At 40.8% G+C, this 17,088-nt stretch overlaps 1 protein-coding gene and 1 pseudogene across 1 annotated transcript; one reads left to right on the top strand and one right to left on the bottom strand.

Annotated features, from left to right (window-relative positions):
- Positions 1-13,195: 13,195 nt before the first annotated feature.
- LOC147909700 (uncharacterized) lies at positions 13,196-15,132 on the bottom strand. The gene is made up of 3 exons (XM_087406153.1): positions 14,099-15,132; positions 13,614-14,049; positions 13,196-13,534 (listed from the first exon to the last, which is right to left on the bottom strand). The coding sequence occupies exons 1-3, from the start codon at positions 15,130-15,132 to the stop codon at positions 13,196-13,198; spliced, it is 1,809 nt and encodes a 602-aa protein (XP_087262279.1).
- Positions 15,133-15,812: 680 nt separating this feature from the next.
- On the top strand, positions 15,813-16,849 carry LOC147909699 (uncharacterized; annotated as a pseudogene).
- The last annotated feature ends 239 nt before the right edge of the window (positions 16,850-17,088 follow it).

Below are 17,088 nucleotides of genomic sequence, written 5' to 3'. Positions count from 1 at the left end.
TGAGCGACCTTGATGGGGACCCGTGGCCCTATCGGGTCGTACTCAAAAAGTTGCGTGCGGGCGGAGCATCGATCGTGGAGGTGCTTCCACCTGAGAGTGTGGCGAATATAGTTGGGACCCTCTTTCCGACGAATTGTCCACCATTGGGTATGGAGCTGCCATATTTGTCTGGCGGGACAATTTGGCGGTAACGGTCGAGGAGGTTCTGGAGGCTGGACTCGGGGTTAAGTCCGGAAAGGCTCCTGGCCCGGACGGTGTCGCGGTTTCTAATCAGGGACACTATGAAGTGTCTTGCTCCGACATGGGCTAGATGCTTCACCGGTTGTCTCAGGGGGGGCACTTCCCGCGTGGTTGGAGGGGAGCCAGGCTGGTTCTCGTGAAGAAACCAGGAAAACCGGACTTTTCCCCGTCCTCGTACAGGCCTATCTGTCTGTTAAGCGAGACGGGGAAACTTTTTGAGAGGGTTATAGTCCAAAGACTGCATGCATTCTTAAATTCTTTATGCGTCGGGGGGTATCGCGGATGGCCAGTTTGGCTTCCGCCAACATCGCTCCACGATCGATGCGATATGGAGACTGAGGGAGCGCGTTGATGACGGCCTGCGGGAGGGGGATGTGATGGTGGCTGTATCTTTGGATATAGCCAATGCGTTCAACTCTCTTCCGTGGTCGGTTATCGGGGATGCCTTGGAGGAGAAGGGGGTTCCGGTGTACCTCAGACGTATCATTTCCAGTTATCTGTCTGACCGCGATCTGTCATACGTAGACAGGATGGATCGAGTGGTGCGTGCGCCAATCTCGTGCGGGGTTCCGCAGGGCTCGGTGTTGGGGCCGACCCTGTGGAACATTGGATACGACTCAATCCTGAGACTCCGGCTGCCGGTTGGATGCTCAGTGACGTGTTACGCGGACGACACTCTGCTGGTGGCACGTGCCGAGACATTTGAGGAGGCGCGTGTTAGGGCGGAGGTGGGGGCCACCTTCTTGGTCCGCTCTATAGAGCGTCTGGGGCTAAGGGTCTCGATTGCTAAGACCGAGGCCATGGCCTTTTCGGGGGGGGGGGGGGCGGCGCCGTTGGACGCTGCTATCCGGATCGGGGGGGCGGTGGTTCCGATTGGGCCCATCGTGAAATACCTGGGCTTGATTCTGGATTCGCGGTGGACCTTCCGGAGCCACTTCCGCCTTCTTCTGCCCAAGGCCTGGGCAATGGCGATGGCTCTGGCGCGTCTGCTGACATCGGCGGCCCTGGCGAGCGACGGCGGCAGCTGTACGCGACAGTAGTAATGTCGGTCGTCCTGTATGGTGCGCCTATTTGGGCGCAGACGGTGGCTGACGACCAAGGGATCCTGAGGGATGTGCGCAGGCTGCAGCGGCAGCTCGCTCTTAGGATCATTCGGAGGTATCGAACCATCTCACACGATGCGGCGGCGATACTCTCGGGGATGGTTCCTTTCGACCTAATGGCGAACAAGTTAAGAAGGTCTTATCTTCGTCGGCGAGGAATCATATCGCGGGACGGGGTCATTGCACCTCGGGTGAGCCTCATGATTTGTGAGACCGAGCGTTGTCGCTCTGTCTCGAGATGGCAGGAGCGCCTCATGGAGCTGCCTGCGAGCGGTCCCGGCGCAATTGTGCGGAGCGTCTTCGTGGAGGACCTGGGGGCATGGGTGGGGAGGGCGCATGGTGCCCTCACTTACCGCGTGACACAGGTGCTGACCGGGCACGGGGTTTTTGAGTCCTATCTATTTAAGATAGGACGGCGGGACTCACTGATCTGCCTCTTTTGCAGAGCGGCGATGGACACGGCGGCCCACACTCTTTTGTTCTGGGCGGAGCAGAGGAGTGGGCTGCTGGAATATGTGGGGGTCGAAAGGACCTTCCAGGCAGTGGTGGGGGTTATTGTGCGCTCTCCAGAGGCGTGGTCTGCGTTTGCGGATCTTTGTGAGGTTGTGGTGCGGCGGAAGGAAGAAGACGAGCGTGCTCGCGAGCGTGGGCTTGGCCCACCGGTGAGAGCGCTGGTCCCACCCCTGAACCTGCACAGCTCCGATGAGGAGCCGTAGTGGCTCAGCGCAGCTTGCACGTCCGTGCGAGGTATGTAAATAGTTATGTATATATGTATATAAATGCGTGTGAGCGATTAAGTATAAGTTTAGGTTAAGATTTTTCTTGTACATATTTGGTATATTTGACACCCAATTTGTGCACACATGCGGAAGGCAGTGCTGCACTGCGCCTTGTTGTTATTGTTATTATTATAAGTCCGTATTTGGCGTAGAGAGCCTTTAGCCTCTGTGGATTGGGGGGGTGCCCTGAAGATATGCAAGTATGCGGTTCTGGGGTACCCTCCTTTTGTCTGTGCGGTAGTACGAAAAAGGGGGGAGTTTTTAGTCGGTAGGCAGCCGCTCCAGTGTATCCTTCGCGATCACGGGGCGATCGAATCCGGCACACCCAGTGATTCGGACCGCTGGGCGTCTTCCCTCCCCGAGGGGTGACCTTTTGGGGTCCCCCTCGGGTCAGGGCTAGTGAAGATTTTCTCCTCCCTCGTAAAACAAAAAAAAAGTTGCTCATAAGAGTTAGGATACGTTCGGGAAGACACTATTCACGCTATAGACGCAAATGCTACTAACATTGTTCGTGGAGCCAATAGCGCGATAGCGTTAGAAAATTCTATGAACGATCCTAGCATAATGTTGGTAGCATTTAATCAAAGAGATTTAATATTCGTCGAGGTTAAGTTAATGTAGGGGATTCTGTTTTTAATCATCGACCAAACTTTTCTTTGTAATTTAAATTTTTAGGATTTTATAAAGTATATGTAACATAAATTTTTAATTTTTCGTAGTAAATACCCTGACGAAAATAAAAAGTTTCATAAATGTTTGTTTAACGTTTACATGAGCGTTTGCAGGAATTTGTTGAGAATTTAGAAACGGCCAGTAGGATATTCGTAAAACGGAAATTGCAACGCTGCAGCGTTTGGAAGGCATTCTCTGAAAATAAGAAGTTTTATGAATGTTTTGACGTTTACATAAATGTTCAGTTTAAGTATTGAGTCTGTTGAATGCAAACATTTTATAAAAAAAAAATAGGTACAAAATTTTTCATTGAGAAGTCTCATTATACCGCGCCTTTCATCCTATTTGATGTGATTTTTTTTAAATGCGAGAAATTGAATTTCATTGTGTCCCTCTAGTGACGATGTTGTGCACTGCTTGAAAATTGGATATGTAGAAGAATGTTTGCTAAACGGAGAAAAAACGCTTGTGTTATGAAGGAAAACGTTTTTTGGGCGTCTTTAGCTGTTTACGTAAAAACCTTACAGAATTTTTACTGAGATTCAATAATTTGTCACATTAGGACAGCGTTTGTTGAACGGAAGAAAAATGCTTGTCTCACGGTATTGAAAAAAGCGTTTGCTAAATGTTTGAAAAATCTGACAGTAAACTCTCTGTACGCAGGCGCATCAGCGTTTGCTAAGCATCCTTTGAAAAGCATTACTTTAGCATTACAAAACTTTCATGAAACGATATATACTGTATTTTATAAGCGTTCTGAAAGTGTATAAAACTCAATAATGTTCTGTAAGCGTTCTTATAAAGTTTAAAAACATATAAATTCTTAAAAAATCATTATCGAACGGTTGTCAATGTTTTATAAAGTTCCGTACGTACAGAACGCAATTTCAATTGCAATTTCTATGATCGCTTGCTGCTAGGTCGGAGTGAACAACGTAAACTAGATAAAAAAATTAATAGTTACACTGAGTAAATTAATCAAATAAAAGGAAGAATCCTTGAGCATTCGTCATCAATTTGAGAAGAAGCGTATCTACATCTAATAAAGATCTTAAGCATCCGCAACGAAATATCCTGCTATATCATAGTAACTTTTTTCCATACACGGGAATTAAAAATCGCCAGAACAAGATATCTCTGACTTTCATATTTGTAATGAAATTAAATGCACAAGTTGAACTCTGCAGAAACTTTGAAAAGTTAAAGATAATACACAAGAATTACGTTCACTCCAGCTTAGTGGCAAGCCATCAATTGCAGAAATTGAAATTGAGATTGCATTCACTACTAAAATTTGAAATTCACATGTTTCGTACGTATAATTACTCTACGAAATTCTAAAGAGAGAAAAGTTTGGTACTACTCGAGAACAGAATCCCCTCAAACATTAATCTAACTTTGAATGTTAAACGCTAGCAACGTTACGCTAGTCGTTCACGGATTTGTAAACGCTAACGCTACCAATACACTACCTCGAAGGAATAGCGTTGATAGCGCGCAGTGACATAACATCTTACCATGATCGTGTTTATTAGCGCTATCTGCAGCTCCATGAACAGTTTGTAGCGCTAAATAGCTCGAATAGCATCTCCTCGAACTCACCCTTAGTGGTAATAAAAGTCGGCAATCTAATAGGCAAAATCAAAAAGCAGTTTTCTTAAATATTGAAGGCAACTTAAGAAAAAACAGTTCCAAACAAATTGACATCAACCTGCAGGCAACTTGCTATTTGAGATGTTGCTGAGTTTATTTAGAGACCAGTACTTTTCAGATAGCCAAATGCATCGAAGTTGCTGATATGTTTCCGAAAATCATTGCAGCAATTAATTTTGATAAACTCGAGATAAGGTGAGACAGCATTATGTCTGTCACGTTGAACTGAATAGAATTCTAGTTCTAAAGACAGCAATTTGAAAGCAATTTGTTATCATCAACACGCTGTCCGCAGCTAACATCATGTTTACAGCAACATTACGGCAACAAAGAATGATCATTATACTGAGAAAAAAATTGCTGTTGATTCAATTAAAGTCTATATTAAGGGCTGTCACTAACATAAGTGATTAATTCATATTTTTATTGACATAAAGGGCTTGATTATTGAAATAATAATTTATGTCAATAAAAATCAATGAATTAATCACTTAAGTTAGTGACAGTCCGTAATAGTCCTTTAATATATAGACTTTAATTGAATCAATAGCATTTTTTTCTTAGTGTATATGCTATATGAATAACGAAGTGATGCCATCAAGATATTACAGATTTTGCCATAATCAAATTTAGAATTTATATGAGGACAATATTTCACATAATGAGGAAGCATCTTGCTCTCTAATTTGTCGATATTTATTATTGCAACAGTCAACAGCAACATGATAGTATCTTAATTGAACTCATTTGTGGCATGAATTCAAGATGCCTTTACGTTGCTGTCATGATGGAATTAGAATTTCATCATAGCATCGGTATTTTCGTATTAAAGCTCAACTTTGAAAATCACTTTACATGCGAAATGTTATGCTCCTTTTATATTCTTTCTTATGTGATTCTTATTTACGAGTTAATGTATCTCCATCGTGGCTCTCTGTCGAAAAGTACTGGTCTCTAAATAAACTCAGCATAATGCACGCGGGTGAGTGATTTCGTAAAAACATTTTTTCAGCAACAAACTACGATGACATCGATTAAAAAACTTTATAGCTTGATGATATACACAATGGATTGATATCATTACATATGTTTTGTTACCGTCATATTTTCTTCAAAATGCTCAAGATAGAATAATTAATTAATTGTTCATTGCTGTTATGTTGCAGTCATCTTGCCGACAGCATAACATACAACTATTGCTGACCGTTTATTTTTAAAACTTTATTAACTTTATTGCATGCGATCATATTGCTGCATTTGTAACGTGTCCCATTTTGATGTCAGCAAATTTATACCGAATATAAGACAATTCATACAATGCATCAGTTCTCTATGTGTTAAATCACTCCTGATTACTTGAATTCTTTTGCCACAAAAAATAGTACAAATAGCCAAAAACATGTTTGCTCCAATTCATCTTAATTTACTCAAAATCCTGACGTACATGGTAAATTCTGTCAATTATGGTATTATGTTAAGCACAAAAAAATCTTCAGGAAATGTATTATCGCACTTCTGAAAGATTTTTCTTGTAGCATTGTGTTATGGATTATGTATCTGTAATAAAACGACAAAAAAGGACAAAACTGCACTATACATCTGAAACAAATATATTATACTTAATGAATATTTTATTATACTTAATGAATATTATTTATGTTAAATTATTTATAACAGTAAAAGAAAATTTTGATACATAAAATAACAATGAAAAATAAACAAATGCAGTTAACTGAGAAGTGATTCCAATTCAATGTTGTCATTTAGATATTAACGTAATTTGCAGGATTGAATGTAGAAGTTTGTTCTATTAGGTGTACAAATAAGTTTCCGCCGTTTTTTATCAAAAATTAAGCATTTATTGTGAAAGAACGATACATAATGTTTTATTGATGTAAGTCAAAATGTAAGTGCAAGTTCTTTTTGCGTTTGGCACGAATCTTCATTCAATAATGCTTCCAATTCCGCGTCTTCGTACACTTTCGGCCTTCCGCTACGTTCTTTGTCTTCGACGTCAAATTCACCGTTCTTAAATTTTTGAAATCATTCACGACAACTTCTCTCACTTAAGGCAGCCTCACCATATGCTTCTACAAGCAATCGATGAGTTTCAGCTAAAGATTTCTTCAAATTAAAGAAGTAAATCAAAAGTTCCCGCAAATGACGCTTATTCGGCTCAAAACTCGGCATTTTCGCACAAAAAAAATATATGATGCTGATACAAAATCGCTAGTATTTCAAGGTTATGTTGTTGACAGATGTTCAACCTTACGATATAATGTTTTACATCAGACAATTTTAACCATAGCTTGCTAGTGGCACCGTCTTTTGTCAAACGGCGGAAACTTTTTTGTACACCTAATATTATATATATATATATATATATATATATATATATATATATACGTTCATTACATTATTACAATATTATATTTTATTCAATTAAGACATACCTGACAAATAAACTGCTTATTCTAGACAAAGTGTCCGATTCAGATATACGAAACCCCAATCATCTGTAGCGTTAAGAATATTATCATTTCTATTCGTGTCAGAACAATTCCATGCTATATTGTGAGCGTTGAAATTATCAACAATCAAAGACTCATCATCTGCTGCATCGAATTCAAAAATATCCAGACAGCCTGGTAGTCAATACCATAGGATCTCCTATACAGCCACAATGTTAAGACAAGGCTTAACGTTTTCAATCCTACCAATACCAATAACATCAGTGTTATCTGTTCTGCAATAAATGTTATTAATCAAAGATGTTTCCAAGTCATTATTAATCAGGATAACAACATTGCCACTGATACTTAAACTCGATTTGAAGTTTAAAACCAGTAAACCTGAATAAGTAAGCAGAAACTAAGAGTTTCCGTAAATACTATAATATCATAGTTATTGATAATATGAACCAACTTGGATCTCTTATTTCTAATGTCTCTTCCAAACAACCAACTTCAGCCAATTACATAATTCGAGCCTTTATCTTTTAACATTGACTATTTAATTTTTCTTTTCTTCTCTTTTACTCTCTCCCTTTTACCTTTTTTCTGTTTTTTTTGTGTCCCCTAGATCCATATTTAGATCGATCCAACGGATTATATTCCAAACTTCTAAGCGATCTAAACCAATCCCTTCTCAAGAAATCAGTCAACTCCATCCTCTTGACTTGATTGAACCGAGTCTTCCCTTGGAAATTCATGAGAAGACTTCACATCTTTCATGTGTTCAATTAGCTGAATAAGATCTCTAAATCTTTCATTATTTTCTCCATGAGTTCTAAATTTCCCTCACAAGCTGTCCGAAAGCGTTTCTTAGTGTCACACTCACGCCATCCTCTAAGGAGTACTCAAAACCATGCTATCTTCTAATAGCCTCTATTGTCCTTCCGGATCTCACCTTCTCTAGTATTAAGACTATATACAAGTTATGATTAACAGCAATCCTAGGCATGGACACATTACTTCTATCATAGGATGAAGTTTTAGAATTCTAATCTAACTTTGTTCCTGAACGGAATATTTTTAATGATGACTGGTTTCTTATTAGTCATAGCCCTGTTGGAAATTCCTAATAGATCCGTATAAAAAAAACATCCATTTTTAGTAGATTGAATGTGTGCTTTTGAAATCGTAATTCCTCATAAATCATAAGTCATTCAGATCCGCAAATGCATATACGAGTCGATACAAAACATATCTGCATTTACAACCATATACGTATATAATGAATATCCGCATTTATGAGGAATTACGATTTCAAAAATACATATTCAGCCTATTAAAAACGGATACATTTCTTTAAAATGGATCTATTAGGAATTTTCATCAGAGTAAACTTTGCGAAAATTCCTAATAGATCTGTATAAAACAGTTAAAAAGCTAGAATATGAATAGTTTGATTTTTGTGTAGGATATTTTATAGGACTTCATGACGTTTTTTTTTACGAGCATGTCCCTCTCTTGGCAGCGCCACTACTACGCACAGCGGATTCCTATAGGTTGTAATTGTATCTAATAAAGATATATCAACGTATTAGCATCTATAAGCTTTTGCATAAAAAAAACTTACCTATTTCTATCTGTGTGTATTGGATGCAATCTGTATGCATCGAATACTGATGATATCTATCTGCAATTACGGATACCGCCCCTATCTGCATCTATGTGCAATGTTAACCTATAGAAATTTGTCTGCAACTACGATTAAAAGATTCCTGTCTGTTTCTGTCTGGATTGTGCATTGAATGCTAACAGTATCTATCTGTAATTACGGATATCGGAATTGCAGAGATATTAGCATCCGATGTATACAAATTACATTCAATACGCAGATAGAAACAGGCAAGTTTTTCTAGTGCAAAAATTTGTAGATGTTAATACGTTAACAGATCTTCATTAAATACAATTACATTTTCTATCTGTATTTGCAGATATAATAGTTGCTCTCAGAAAAGTATAAGAATTGAATATTCTTTTCAAATAGTCCGTTAAAATTCATTAGAAGTTCTATTTGTTTCTATCTGTTTTTGATTATTTCTAATGGAAATTTTTAGGGGCAATGAGCCCATAAATCACTCGGAAAAAGCACCGCAGTCACGTACGTGTGCCAACTGCTAAATTATGATATAACGCAAATTCGTATAGAATCACAATGGATAGGATAGAATCACAATCATAAACTGCGGATAGATTATATTCACTGACATTTGCTCAAACGCAAATAGAAACCGATAAGTTATGTATCCCCAAATACAATCTTGTACATTTAAAAGCGTGCAATTGCGGATAAATTTTGTGCACGACAATGTGTATAAGAACGTATGACGAATACCTGTTGGGCGTAGCAGTTTCGCTTATATATATCGTTGTTTGCAAATGCGTATAAATTACAATATAACGCAAATTTGTACGGATAGAAACACACACAATCGTAAACTGCGGATAGATTCCATTACCTGGTGACGACCACACAACGCAAACACAGATCGATATATTCTATATTCGCAAATACAAATGTGTACCAGTATTCTGTATATGTGAACAGAACTTGATTAATTTTTTGTCGTAAAATGCAGATACAATGGAACATTAAATGTTGCGTGTAAGTGCATGTAAATACGCATAAATTTTGCATTCATAAATGTATGGAAAACACATACATTTGATTGATTATGATAAATTCGACAAAATTATCGGTCAGTATACGCAGATATATTCAATTTACAGTTGCCAATAGAAACGTGTAAGATTTTGTAGTAAAAATTTTTCGATGCGGATACATCCAAATATATGCCAATAATTTCTCTTAAATTCGGATAAATTTCGTATATGGATTTATTGATTTCTATTGAGAATTTCCGACAGGGAGGCCTATTAATGTGATCAATCAACTTATTATTCTGTATACGCCCACAAAATATGGGAACTGACAACCTATTCGTAATCTTAGGCCAACTCTGGTCTAATATATCTATCATACGACATAGAAATCGCATTCTTAGAGCCTTCCAAAATTCTAAAAACCTTATGATTCAAACCACAACAGTTATGTTTCATAATTACCTTAATGGTTCTATTTTGTTCATAAACTGAACAGCCTCTGTAAACAGATTTATGTGGACCACCACAATTCCTGCATCTTACTTCTCTATCACACGTACCATGACTAACGTCAGCACATATCATACATTTTTGCTCGCTTCGACAAAACTTTTTAATATGTCTAAAGCTAAAATAATTAAAACATTATTTGACAAGTTCTACGGATAGCCTAATTCTAAGAACGATGAGATTATTAAAAATTATAAAACAAAGAAAAAAGAGGGCTATAAGCCAAAAGTTATTATATAAAATTAAACATGATAATATAGAATGTAATAAAAAAACAGAAATGTTTTAAGTTAAAAATTTAATATAGAAAGCTAGCAGACGTTTTGATCGTGATCGGATCATTTTCAATGTTAAAAACATACATAATCGTTACAATCGGAAAAAACAAAAACATAATAAATTATCTATTTCGCTCTCTAAAACAGACGCTGGTAACATGAAAACGAATAATGTAATGTTCACAATTATAATGTATAATTAATTGTCCCTTGAAAAATTAAAAATAAAAAGAGATTCAGGTACAAATAGTACCTGAATCTCTTAAAAATAGAAACATTTCTTTTTATTTTTAATTTTTGACTTAAAGATCAATAACAGTGAACGCTCATTCAACTGTTGAGAACGCAACCATTATGATCTTAACCAAGTTTTTGCCTGTACTTTTTGAACAAGCTTTCCTATCCAATCCCGAATAACAATTTTATATATATTATGATGATCTTTCTCAAATCTAACTGAGCGACCAGCAACATCTAGATGATCCTGGTCCGAAGAGAGACATACAAATTCCTTTCCATCAAAAACATATATCTCTCTAGAATGTCGAGGATGTCGATGCTCCCGGATCAACACCTTCACTTTTCTTTTTCAGAGTATTACCAATCTCCCTAAAGAGCAATCTCTAATCACGTTTTTCTGCTTAGACAATCTCACAGAATCAGGATCTCCAGAGATCTTTTGAAGCAGAGAATCAAACTCCGCCTCCGTAATAGACATGTGCCTTTTCATGAACGTATCTCGCAAAAACTCTAATAAACCTTCCACAGAATTCGATTTCCTAGCCTAACTGTTTTCCTTAGTCCCCCTTCCGAAGGAGAGTACTACCGAAAAAAAACATGTCATAATGATGAAATCATGTAATTAAAACATGTAAATCATAATGAATTGTTCCAAATCAGTACGTGATTTTTTAAAATAATATTATTTACTGTTATATGATTAACGTGTTTTAAATATATGATTTCATCATGTATTTGACGTGATTTTTTTCAGTAGGGCTACTTTTTTTCTCGTTTTAACTATTTTAGGTTACAATTGAATACTCTTATCCAGCTATCTTAATTAAAAAGCAACCACAATCATCCAACATACAAAGGATAACGACAAAGAGTGACTCTTCTAACACATACAAATTCTATGATAGTCGAAACCAAACTTCTTTCGCTCCGTTTCCGTAAATATATTTTTTATCATATGAAACCCAGCTACGAAACAACGTAACGGAATTGTTCTGATTGGTCAACCCTCATCATTAGTGATGCACCAAGACGAGACAAGATGATTTTTAAAAATACTGTCTCGTTTTGCAAAAACATTGAAAAATTAATTCTTATTTCGATCTCGTTATCAAGATCGAAAATAAATCTCGTCTCGATTTCGATATTCTCGAAAATATAGAATTTTTTACAAATTTTTAAATTAAAAAAATCTCTGACTGGCTGTTCAGCGGAACACAATCAAGTTTTGCAATGTTCTATGATTATCTGCTGGGATAGAATCATACATCTAGATCTAAAAATATAAGTCCCGATCTACAATAGGTGTTTTAAGCCTTAAGTTATAAGAAATTGACCAGTCGAATGCCAGAAGAATAATTCGCTATGATTCATTCATTTCTTATGATTTAATGCTTAAAAATCCATTGTAGATCCAGGCTTCAAATTAGCGAAGAAAACTTCCAATAGTTGTAAAATAAATATTCTACTGATTAATCGGAAGAAGACAGCGTGTACAGTGAGATGGCACGCATAGACATAGATAGATTAAGCATTGTCATATGGTAGGCAAGGATATCGATGATTGTTCGAGAGCGCACCGCGCGGAAAGATTCGAGTGAGAAAACGGCACAAGGTTGATATGATGCACGACAGTAAAGAAAACTCCATTTCTTTGTAATTTAACAAAAGAATTTTCTTTAATATGCTCAGTTACAAAGTCAAAAAATATAATTAATTAAATATCAGATTAACAGAATATTAAATGCGGTCACCTTTTCCAAATGATATTTTGGAATCGCGGTAATGGAAAATCTCGGCGATTTTCTCGGCACTTCTCGAAAGATTCGTTTTATCGCGATTTCACTAAGCGGTTAGCACGGCGATTTTACGAAGCGAGATTATGACTCTAAGAACTCTAAGAACTTTTAGACTCTAAGAACTAAGGACTCTAAGAAGGAGGACGGCGAGATCGAAGCATTTATTGCTTTCGGCCTGGGCTTTCTTCTTGGGAAAAAATCCAATAAAATTTTGCCACAATCGCAATTATTACGTGGCATTAGGTGTACAAAATTGATTGGCGCTTTGGATTCTTTTCTAACGACGTTCAACGTAACAGTCATGCGCGACAGAAAATCCGTGTGTGGAATTGGTGACAGCGCGTGACGTATTCGTCGGAGCGCGGCGCTCGCGTGCGCGAATTGAATCGTTCTAGAACTTTCGATTGTCCGTTGCCGGTAACGACAACTTGTTTGCGTGTAACGACTTGTTTTTAAAAAGAACAAAGAACGCCAAATCGCTGCTTTTTATCGAGGATTTAGATCATGCTCGAGATGAAATCACGAGCTCACTTTATGCGTGCGTTCAATGACAATTACTGTCGATCGACTGAAAGAATTCTTGCTTTTCTTTCGAATTACCGATCTTAAACATTCCCGCCCGCCTCGTCATCTCCGTGACGATATATGTATAGAAGTTACCTCGAGCGCATTGAGATTACAATAAAAAAAAAACAGTAAACGCATACATAAGACAAGCGATACAATGCAATGATTCCGTGGAAGAGCTTGAACTGTAAACGAGAGTTATATGACAAATAACATTGAAGCAATGATTTACGAAAGTACACGAGATCAATTCAAGCTCTCCTTTACATTTGATGCATTAGCGTGAGAGATAAACGCGGCAGCCTCTTCTGGCAATAAAACTAATTTGACCAAAGGACGAGTTAATTCGGATGAGGCGGTTTTGACTGTGACCACTCGCACTACGCCGTCGTCTCCAGGATGTAGCTGCGTGATCCGCGCCAGAGGCCATTTATTTGGTGGTGAGAGCTCGGCTTGATGCATAGCGATCCAAGGCGTGGTGGCAAAGCGTCCTTGGTCCATTTCGGTCTGGTAGCCAGAGTGTGTAAGTACTCGCGTGACCATCTCTGCCAGAAGTGGTCTCACATTCGTTGGATAAGTTGCCACCTAGAAAGCAAATTTTCCTTCTTGTTCGACAAGGAAGGCTCAGGGATGGCCAGCAGTGGTGCCCCGATGAGCAGGTGACCTGGGGTGTCAGAGCCGTGAGGTCGTCGGAGTCGTCTGAGAGAGCATGCATGGGCCGGGAGTTCAGGCATGCCTCCACTTGTGCGAGTAGGGTGCTCATTTCCTCGAAGGTGAGCCTGGTTTCGCCGATGGTTCGGCGCAGGTGATACTTGGCAGATTTCACGGCTGCCTCCCAGAGTCCACCAAAATGTGGTGCCGAAGGAGGATTAAAGTGCCAATGGATCCCCTCTGATGTGGCAACGTGTGCGATTTTTCGGCCTTCTGACGAAGAGGCTCGGAGCATCTCTCGAAGTTGCCGGTCGGCGCCCGAGAAATTGGTGCCGCAATCGGAATAGATGTCCGTGCACAGTCCTCGGCGAGATGTGAATCGACGGAGAGCAGCCAGGAAGGCGTCGGTGGTGTAAGTTGAAACAGCCTCAAGATGAACGGCCTTGGAGCTAAAACAAATAAAGACTGCGATAAACGCTTTGTGAGCGCTGTGCCCACGCCCTTTGCTCGTCCTGATGAAGATAGGCCCGGCGTAGTCGATGCCCACGTGAAGAAATGGTCGTGCGGGAGTCACTCTTCCTGGAGGAAGGTTTCCCATCTTTGGTTGCGGAGTGGCAGCCCTCCACCGTGTGCATGTCACGCACTGATGCAGCCATCGCTTGACCACCGCTCGGCCTTGTGGAATCCAGCGGGAGACGTGACCTCGAATCCAGTGGAGCGTGACCTTGGAAATCTGACCACAAGATCACTGGCGTTGCAACTAGTTTTAGCACAGAGCGCGTGTGCACGAGTACACTTGACAGTACGGCGGCGGCGCAGAGCTCGAGTCGCGGAAGAGAAACAGGTTTGATCGGCGCGACCTTGCTTTTGGCTGTCAACAATAGAGTCTTTGTTTGGTTGTTTGCGGTGATGCGGAGATACTTCACAGCGGCGTAACCTCTTTCGGACGCGTCTGCGAAGCCGTGCAATTCGAGTTGAGAGCTCGTGTCGCCGGTGCCGAGCCAGCGGCCGACTCTGAGCTTCTCAAGCAGTGGAAGTTCTTCCCAGAGCCGCTTCCACTTTCCAGCGATGGTTGACGGCAATGGTGTGTTCCACTCTAACTGCTGCAGCCAGGCCGACTGTATAAGAATTTTAGCTTGAATGGTTACTGGAGCCAGCCATCCGAGCGGATCGAAGAGTCGAGCGGTCTCCGACAGCAGACTTCTCTTGGTGAACGCGACGACGGTGCGAGGAGGAACAGAGAAGGCGAATTCGTCCCTGGTTGGATACCAACGCAACCCCAGCGTTGAGTGGTTCTCTAATTCCCACGATCGCGAGTCTCTGGTGAGACTGTACTCAGACGGAATGTCGCGAAGAAGCTCTTGGCAGTTGGCGGCCCACTTTCGGAGAGAGAACCCGCCCGCCATGCAGAGGTTGCGGAGCTCTACTTGGAGAGCGATAGCGTCGTCCTTTTCATGCGCTCCGGTTACGACATCGTCGACGTAGCAGTCGTGTCGTAACGGTTGAGCGGTGCATAAGGTCGGCTGGCTCATGATCTGCGGTGCACTGAAGCGAGTGGCGCTGTGCTGAGTTGGTTACTTGGTCGCAACCTCCCGATAAGATCCAGCCGAGCAGTGTCTTTTGAGCGATAGGCGCTTGGGGGCCTCCCTTGCGGAGACCATCCTGGAGAATGATTGAGCATACCTCCGCTCCAAAAGGTAGCTCAATCGAGTCGTTCGCTGCGTAATCCGGATCAGCCAATTGGAACTCCTTTAGCTGTGGCCACTCCATTCTGATCCTTGCGTGAGAGCCTTGGTAAAGCGAAAGACGTGGCAGAATAAAGGCTCCGACTTTGAAGTCGGTCCCTGTGGTTAACGAGCTTGAGCGTCACCTTTCCCCTGCTGGGCCCGGAGCTTTTGCCGCTGATGCCGAGGACTTCGATTGCGGATCGAGAGCGTGGCAAGCGTAGGCGCTGGACCAGAGCCTCGGAGATCAGAGAAATTTCCGAACCTTGATCGATGAGCCCGCGTGCGGTATGCCGATTGCCGTGACGATCCGCGATGGAAACTCGCGCAGTTGCGAGCAAGATAGCCTTGTGGTCGTTGTCGCGGCGCACTGTCGTCAGTAAGCTGACCTCGTGAGATATCGGTGAAACGTACGCGTCGTGTAACATTGAGTGGTGACGAGACTTGCACGTGGAACACGTCCTCGTCGACTGGCACTTCGCGAATGTATGAGAGCCGAGGCAGTTGAAGCACAGCTTGTGAGTTTCGGCGACGGCCTTGCGGTCGACCGCGGATTTTTTCTTGAATTCTTCACACACCATCACGTGGTGCTTACCCTTGCATAGGACGCATTGAGAAGACTCGGTGTGTTTCTTGACGTGATGCGACTTGGCAGATCGCGACGGGTTGTCATTACCAACGCGTGCAATTGCTGGAGCGAGATGAAGTACCACGCGTTCATTTTTGTGAAGATATTTAATTATTCTTTTTACTTGATAATCACAACGCTTTTTTGCAAAGATTAAACATCAATAAAATATGCGCAGGGCTTCTTGCACAATGTCGGCGAAATGCCTCATTTCCCGATTATATTTTATGGACGGACGAGGCCAAATGGTGTGTTCAACTCAAGAAATCATTTGGTCTGGCAATTCGAAAATCCATTCGCGAGGGCGCCTTTCAATATCGTTGGTCAATCAACGTATGAGCAGGAGTGTTAAAGGACCGAATGGTAAATATTCTTGTAAATTATAAAAAAAATATCTTCTCTTCCATAGTTTTTGTGGTACTTTTTTCGAATGTATTTACAATTGACAATTTTTAGGTCAGTCCTCATTTTTTGCCGCCACATCTCAGAGTACAGAGAGTTTTTAGAAAATGATTTACCGGTGCTTCTCGAGGACGTTCCTCTCAATATTCGCCAAACGCTGATTTATCAGCATGATGGAACTCCTGCACATTTCTCCCGTTAAACAAGAGAAATGTTAGACGCGCGTTTTCCGGAGAGGTGGATGGGTCGTGGTGGTCCGATTACTTGGCCGGCAAGGCCAGATTTAAATGTGCTTGATTACTTTGTTTGGGACCATATAAAAGATTTAATCGACCATAGGCGTGATGACCTTGAACATGAGGTACGCGATGAGATCATGGCGGCCTTAATATCAATACGCCGGACATGGTGTACCGTGCAACGCGGCAAATAGTTCGAGGAGCCGAACTCTGTTCACAAGCACGAGGAAGGCATTTCAAACAATTGTTGCATTAAACAATGAGAATGGATTAGGCCTACTGGGGAAACGATTTAAAAAAAAAATGCGCCAAGCTATCTACCACAAGAGGGTGTAGAAACGATAGCGTTTCCTTAGTACTTAAAACGTTTATATTTTCAGAAGAATATGAGTAGTCTGCATTGTACATGAGTAGCGTCTCATCGCATTCTGTAGTTTAATTTTTTTGTTGCATCCAGAGAAAAATTTCTTCAAAGAAATGTTTCTTTGTTATACG

This window comes from Acromyrmex echinatior, chromosome 5 (genome assembly GCF_024713525.1).
Source record: "Acromyrmex echinatior isolate Ae372 chromosome 5, ASM2471352v2, whole genome shotgun sequence".
Classification (NCBI taxonomy): Eukaryota; Metazoa; Arthropoda; class Insecta; order Hymenoptera; family Formicidae; genus Acromyrmex; species Acromyrmex echinatior.
Note: the sequence above shows the minus strand (reverse complement) of the source record. Positions and strands in the feature narration are given on the sequence as shown.

Excerpts from the sequence above, each read along its gene's own strand:
- LOC147909700 (XM_087406153.1), bottom strand. The coding sequence starts at position 15,132 with ATGAGCCAGCCGACCTTATGCACCGCTCAACCGTTACGACACGACTGC. Across the intron at positions 14,050-14,098 it reads CATCAGGACGAGCAAAGGGC|CTCCAAGGCCGTTCATCTTG; the intron begins GTGGGCACAGCG and ends TATTTGTTTTAG. Across the intron at positions 13,535-13,613 it reads TCACGGCTCTGACACCCCAG|GTGGCAACTTATCCAACGAA; the intron begins GTCACCTGCTCA and ends TTTGCTTTCTAG.